General features: G+C 31.6%; 1 protein-coding gene across 1 annotated transcript in view; it reads left to right on the forward strand.

The window, feature by feature from the left end:
* The first annotated feature begins 208 nt into the window (after positions 1 to 208).
* The window catches only part of LOC106791364 (pituitary homeobox homolog Ptx1), a 14,404-nt gene continuing 6,764 nt past the window's right edge, over positions 209 to 7,848 (forward strand). Inside the window, exons 1-2 of the mRNA XM_014756944.1 lie at positions 209 to 571; positions 893 to 1,213. Coding sequence (XP_014612430.1) covers positions 277 to 571; positions 893 to 1,213 — 616 coding nt within the window. The 5' untranslated portion in view covers positions 209 to 276. The remainder of the gene's footprint in view (positions 572 to 892; positions 1,214 to 7,848) is intronic.

Here is a 7,848-nt window from a genome sequence, read left to right on the forward strand (position 1 = left end):
TCATTTTTTGTTGTTACAAATCCGTGCTAAAATAATACAAGATTTATATATATATATGTATATGTATGAATTGTGTGTTTTAAAAAAGTATATTTATCGAGATTATTAACAATCAAAGTTAGTGATGGGGAGATAGGATAATTCATGGATTGAAATGAATTCGTCGTTAATTGAAATGACAAATGATAATTATTGAATGATATTGAAAATATATATATATATAACGATGAGAATATTAATTAGGTAAAAGATTAAAAGGTAAATAAAAATACGAACATGGACGTAGATACGAATATCGAAGAAACGGAATTGGACGTTGGATCGGCGAGCGACGAATTGGAAACGTCGATCGCCGAATCAAAAATCGCACGACGACCAACGCCAAAACCGTTCACCATAGAGAGCCTAATAGGAAGTTGCGCGGGTGCAAGGGGTAATTGTGCGAGTGACATTGGTATATCGAAAAATGATAAAATTCATTTTAACGATGAGGACAGTGAAAGGGAAAGGGAATATCTTTATCAACGGCATTATCTTGCGACGGCTGCTGCTGCTACTGCATTGCCATCAGGTTGGTTGATTGATTGATTGATTGTTTGTTTGTTTGTTTGATAATTAAACGATAAGAAATTTTGTTTAACTACACCGTTGACTGTTACAGTAGTCTATCAATGATCAAATTTTTCAAATAATTTTACACGATATTCTTAAAATTGTGACCACCCCACCCACTCCCCCATTACCTCGACCCCCTCCTCCCATAGCTAAACATATTAAAACTTTTCTTAGGGATGGGGGCGAGGGGTGGGGTTCAGTCAACGCGTGTTATTAATTTGAAATGAAGTATCACAATGAAACGATTAAAAGGGGGAATCCGTCGTTGCATTTTTAGGTTTCGGTGTACCGTTGAGTTTATACGGGGCTTGGCTACCCATGCGAATGTATGGCGGTGGCGGCGGCACTGCTTCCGGTGTCCCAATGTTACCACCACATTCCTCAGTTAGTTATCCGTCTCATCAGGATTTGCATCAAAATCGATTAACTCAACATTTGGGTGTCGGTTCTAACAATCATCTTCAGGGTGCTGCTTATCCAAATACATTTCATCGATCTATCAATCAACGTGGATCGACCAGTTTCACGGACAGCGACGATGATGGTAGCATAGATTCACCACCATCTCCTGTTCATGATCTCTCCAAATCTAGATTAGGTGAGTTTCGTTATATTATATTATTATATTTTAACAACACAGATGTTATTTGTTACGAACCGATCAAAGTGTAGACACCCGATATCAATTCTCAATCATTGATTTAGAATTTTTAACGACAATTTTAACACATTTATTTTCAACTTACATACCTATACTTCACACATTTATATTTTATTAATTAAATAATAATAAATTAAACGACAATGGACAAAGAGAAACAAACGCGTTTAATGATTTTTCAATCCCGAGAAAAAAACGCCGTAAACGTCGCGTTCGAGGAAAAAAAATAACAAAATAAAAACCCTGTGTTCTAAAATTATTATAAATCGATGATTTAAAATAATATACTAAAAATAAGACAAAAAAAATCACAAAAAAAAAAAACAAATCGTTGTTACTTCTTTTTCGTGGAATGTCATTTGAAATTCGGCCAGGATTCATCGAGTACCGTATTATCACACGCGTGAGCGTATGTATTTAGGTATACGCGACCCCGCAAGCTTTATAAGAGGCTTCACGATAAAATAATTTATGCACGCAACCATGTATCTCGTTCCCTTTGCCGGCCGATTCGATCGTATGGTACCGCATCGTAGAAGATACGTTCATGGAATTCGTAAACGCTCGTTAATCCGATGCGATTTCTCGCATTTCGCGAAATCAAACACACGTGAGGGATGAGGGGGTGGGGGCTGGGGTAGAAGAGGGGAGGAGGAAGGAGGAGCATGTCTTTTCTCCCCCTCTACTCCCCCTTCTACCGTTGCCGGTCACAATTCTTTTTTCGTTTGACCACCACATCGTCATTTCGTATTCCACTTAAAAAAAAAAAAAAAGAAAAAAAAAAACCTTCAAATTTATTTCCCACAACCCCGGGATTTTATCAATAAGTTTTTACCGTTACCCTCTCGCCACCCCCCTTCCTCCTTTCACATTTATCTACCGACAATTTAAATAAGAAAGTACCGAGTAATAATAAAAATCTTTCTTTAATTTACACACACACACATATATATATATATATATATATATATATATCTATATATTATTTTCACAATGAGGAGAGCATTTAAAAATGTAACTATTAGGGAATAAAAATACTTGGTAATATTTTTCCACGAATCGAATCGAATGGCTGGGGTGGGAGGCATAGGGAGGGGTAGAATTCGCAAACTCTCGTTGTTAATCAACGTTATGAACCAAATTTAATGCTGGATGATATCTTCGTGAACGGATTATTGAGTGAAATGTCTTGAATAGGAAGAAAGAAAGAATATCAAGTTAGAACAAGACGAGTTTCTCTCTCTTTATCTTGATAAAAAAATCATTCGCTTACTCGAATAGAATCGTGACCCAAATCTCGAACTCGGTTCCTTCTTAAACCACCCCCTTTACGCCCCTCTTAAATTTTTCATTGATTCCTGATAAAAAAACGCAACCGAATCGAACGTAATTAGGTATATACCTTTATATATATAGTAATATGATAGTTAGAGTTTCATTGAAATATCAAAATATTGATAATTGGATAAATTAGGAATAATTGAGCATCTTAAAAATAGATAATATATTTAACAATCTAGTGAGAATCAGTTCATATAGGGATCGTCTAGAAAATTCGTGCCAATTTGTAATGTTTAAAAATTTAAATTCAACGATTAGGATATTCTACGATAACTATTTTCAATGAAATTATATTTGGAAAGTTAATATACGATAGAATATTATTTATTAACGGACAAACATATAAGTAAGTGTATTAATCATTAGATAGATTGGAGTAAAAATTCGTGATGATATTTTTCAAAGATAAATGATGCTTGTAAATATGTAATAATTTATATTTTTTGAAATAATTAAAGTATATATAATATACGAAATACTTAGAGTTTCATTGAAATATATTANTACTCGACCATTTTCTGATCCTAAATCGAAACAAATTGAACAATTATTATTCTTTACTATCTTTTTCGTTATTCATTTTTTTTTTTTTTTTTTTTATGATAGAATATAAATATGTGTGTTGTATAGAAATTCATAATGCAATTAACAAAGTTCACATCGTATAACTTCGTATAATGTATGCTATACGAAGTTATTACGTTTGGAAATAATTAAAGTATATATAATATACAATATACTTAGAGTTTCATTGAAATATTATATTAACAAACACACATATATGTATTAACCATTAGATAGATCGGAATAAAAATTCGTGATGATATTTTTCAAAGATAAATAATATTAGTAAATGTATAATAATTAATATAATTTATTGAAACGGTCACAAATTACGTGGTAATCGAAATAATTCTCGGAAAATGTAATAGTATTGAAAATGTTCAGTATATTTAGATGAATTAAAGAAAGATATGTATATAAGGTGGTTCGAAATTCGAAACTCACAGAAGATTATAGCGCGTGGGATCACTGATCACGTATTTCCGAAGGTACCGGGGCCCGAATCAACGATCGACGGTATCCGCGCTCTTTTATTCGTGGTCGGTCACTTTTTATTGATGTACCGCCGACCAACTTAATTTTGTATGCACGACGAAATGACTTCGGGGAAATTGTCATCGGTCATTTATGACACACAGTGAACGAAGTCTTGCGTTCGTTACGATGATAATGACGAGACTACTCTCTCTCTCCCTCTCTCTCTCAAATTAATCTTTTTGTTCAAAATTCAATATTCAAAAATAAATTAGCCAAATACTTGAATTTATTTAACACTAAACCTAGCACTCGCGGTTCTAATCAACACTTTATGTAATTTATACAAAATTCGATGAAAATGCGTAAAACAAAATGTACATTATTCATTTCTAAATAAAATTAAGTTATATATTATTCAGTATATATATTCAATTGGTTAGAATTTTATTATATATTAAAATGTAAGATTTTTTTTTCGAACACTCACGATATATGAAGTGTCGGTAGGTTTAATGTTAAACAATTCATTTGTTAATCCTTTTCTTTCTTTCCAAATTTGTCATCATTAACGAGACAATTGCACGAAGTATTTTGGATAAGTTAAAAATGCCATTATTAAATCGTCTAACCATTTGTCCCTATTCTCTGCTTAATTAAAATGTTTCACCAAAAATTGGATTATTGAGATGTATTAAAAAAATTGTTAACAAGTATATAACTTTAAATTCATTCTTTTAAATGAATATCCCCCCCCTAATTGCACTGTTGTTTGAATCATTCGACGAGGAAGAAATGAAATATTATTTAGTTTCGATTGCATTGGTATGCAAGACACAAGGGGAGGAACAAACAAAGTCTTGCGTTCGCGATGACGATAATAACAAAAAATGATTGTATCACATTAATTATCAATACTGTTCTAATCTAAATTTGATATTATTGTATGACGTATTATTTTTTGACGTATAAAACGAATCACAATATGATGACCTTTAAATTCTAGACAATTAATTAATCTATCTCATTAATTTTATAATTTGCATTGCATTTCTTATTTTGTATCGAACGAACAAAAGCCAGTGGGACCAAGTGGGGGACGGGTCGGGTCGGGAAAAAAATAAAATATTATTTCTTATAATTATTTCTTTTTGGTATGCAAAACGGACGACTTTTTTTTTTTGGAATGGCTCATTAAGGATTTACAACGGCATTCTGACGTTGAAGACGACGAATGCAATTATGCATGGTTGGTAATCGATCCGTTAATCACGTATGCAAGCACGGAAAATTCGGGGAAAGTATTTGATATTTGTAACACGTTTGAAGAATTAACAAAAAAGAAACGAAAAAAAAAACAACAACAACAAGACTGGAATAAAAGTGTAACGAGACAAACAGATAATAAGAAAAATAATTATCTTTTCCTGCAGCCCCCTGCACCGCCCTGTCCCACCACCCCCATCACCCCCCCTTACAATTGTTCGATTAACACGAGAAACGTGAAATCAATTTTGTGCGGGAGACCATTTGATGAGAAAAGATACGTGTAAAAATGAATCGATTTAAAATCGATGTCCCAGATCGGGTTTACAATTAAACGTGGGATTCGATTAGAAAACAATTTGATAAAGAACGGGAAGATACGGGATCATCGTTGAATATTCTCGATCAATATTATGAACACGGAGTGCTCGACGAAGCGTTGAAAGAGTTATTCATTCGATGCGGCTTTCAAACGCAAACAATGTATGAATTAAAGAAGGGATTATCTCGATGAATAATGAAACATGAAACACTCTTGGACGTAATAAAAATAAAATGAATAAAAAAAAAACGAAACGAAACGAAACAAAACGAAATGAAATAAAATTAAATGAAATGAAATGCAAAAAAAAACAAAAATATTATCACTCGTTAACGTTGATGTGCTCGTTACAAAAGTAATTTAAACGATTAATCGAATAATTTTTTGTTTCGTCCAATAGCTATATAAATTTATCAATAATTATCAAACGAGATTAATTAAAAATCGTTCGAAATAAAAATCCTCTTAAACATCATCATCCAACGAAAAATTCTAAATGCAAATGAAATCATTGATAAAACACACACAAATTTTTAATTAACAAACATTTGACACCATTTGTCTATACGATTATTATTATCATCGTTAAACGTTTTCTCGATATAATGTTTCATTATTTTTTAATTCATTAGAAAAACGATTACACTCCCCATTCAAATGTTATACAGCGAGAAAAATAAAAACAAAAAAAATTGCAGGGGAGAAAGAAAATTCTAAAAAAATTCTTCTCGTTACCATAAAACGAACGAAATATCATTATCATGTTATATTTAAATAGAAAACTACTAATACGACGACTAAGGATTATTACTAGAGTATCTTTTATCGTTTACCGATATTAATTAGTTGATTCCCATTAAATGGTGTCGTGGACAACGACTACAACAAAAAAATAACAGAAGAAGGAGGGTGGATGGGGGATGACGACGATGATTCGAAACTGATGAAACGAATAGAATCGATTATCGTTTAAACAATTTATTCATTCGTTAATTAGCTTGAAAAAACGTAATGAAAGTTAATGAAATCATCGATACATAGAAAAATTATAACCGTATATATATGTGTGTGTGTATGTGTACATTTACGTAGCAGGGCTTTTAATATAAAAAAATCGATAAGTAAATAAATATTGCATCGTATCCTCAATCATTTCTTCCCCTACCCCGTACCCCGTACCCCTACCACTAATCACCCCATTCTGTAATTCTTGTCTCTTATTGATACGAAGATGCATATAAGAAAACGTCAGACGAAACAAAACTGGCTTGGCCGAAGTAATAAAATCCTGATTTAAATTTCATGTCGCATCCAGAAATACTCAGGCAACATCACCACCACCACCACCACCACCATTACCATCACCACTTATTTCTATTGGTCGTCGTCTTGCGCACGCGACTTCCTTCGACGATCCCGATAATTGCTTCCGGTGTCTTCCTCTCGGTGTTCAGGTCTCTCTCTCTCTCTCTCTCTCTTTTTTTTTTTTTTTTTTTTTTTTTTTTAACTTTTTTTTTGATCGACCGCGAGTCGTGCTATATCTGGCAACCCCACCTCCCCTCTCTTTCTATCTCTTTCTCTCTCTCTTAAATATAATTAACCACCCCCACCCCTCAACCCCATCCCCCATTTCCTCTGATGCCGGCACTTTCGTCGATCGACCAAATGATATTCTCGAATTAGGTCACGTTAGTAGTAGTTAGTCTTTCTAATATTAATTTAAATTGTTTTTTTCTTTTTTTTCTCACTTGTAAATAATATTTGTTCGATGTTAATTATTATAATAAATAAGATTGAATTACTGGTATAATTTATTATTAACGATATATCTTTGTTTAATTTGTTTTTAATTAGATTGTCGATGTTTTATTGAAATATTTTTATATTGTTATATATAATGATATTTTTAAACAAATAAAATTATCAGGATTTATTTTATTATATCACGAAGAGTTGCTATTTACGTGTATTAATAAATTCATTTAAATTAATGCATTATATTAACTATAACGTTGTTCAATTTTGTTAACAAAGTTTTCTTTAAATGTATATTTTGATATTAGTATTATGAGATATTCTAAAATGAAAACCATCATGAGTTATTTTATTACAACGAAGTTGCTATTTACGTGTAACAATAAATTCATTTAAATTAATTTAATTAACTATAACGTTGTTCAAATTTGTTGTCAAAGTTTTCTTGAAATACTCATATATTGTTCAAATGATATTCTAAAAAGAAAACTGTCAGTATAACAAAGTTCCCTTTTTACGTATCAATAAATCAAATTTTTCGTTAAATTGTTCATCCTATTTTTTTTCTTTCTTTCTTTTTTTGCATTCGGTATAACATAAAACTCGTTAAATTTTATATCTATATCACTTTGATAAGTCTAACAAATCTAATCAATAAAACTTAAAATACTCATACTGCCAAATGAAACTTCTCCAAATTTCCTGCCAATTTATTTAACTAATAAATATTCGATAAATATTTGTAAATAAATAATAGATACAAAAGAGATCGTATCTCGATATAACATCGACAAACCAATCGACAATGTTCTTTCATGTTTTACTATACTCGTACTAAAAAAAAAAAAAA

Source organism: Polistes canadensis, unplaced genomic scaffold (assembly GCF_001313835.1).
Source record: "Polistes canadensis isolate GaletaPanama2010 unplaced genomic scaffold, ASM131383v1 scaffold_301, whole genome shotgun sequence".
NCBI classification, from domain to species: domain Eukaryota; kingdom Metazoa; phylum Arthropoda; class Insecta; order Hymenoptera; family Vespidae; genus Polistes; species Polistes canadensis.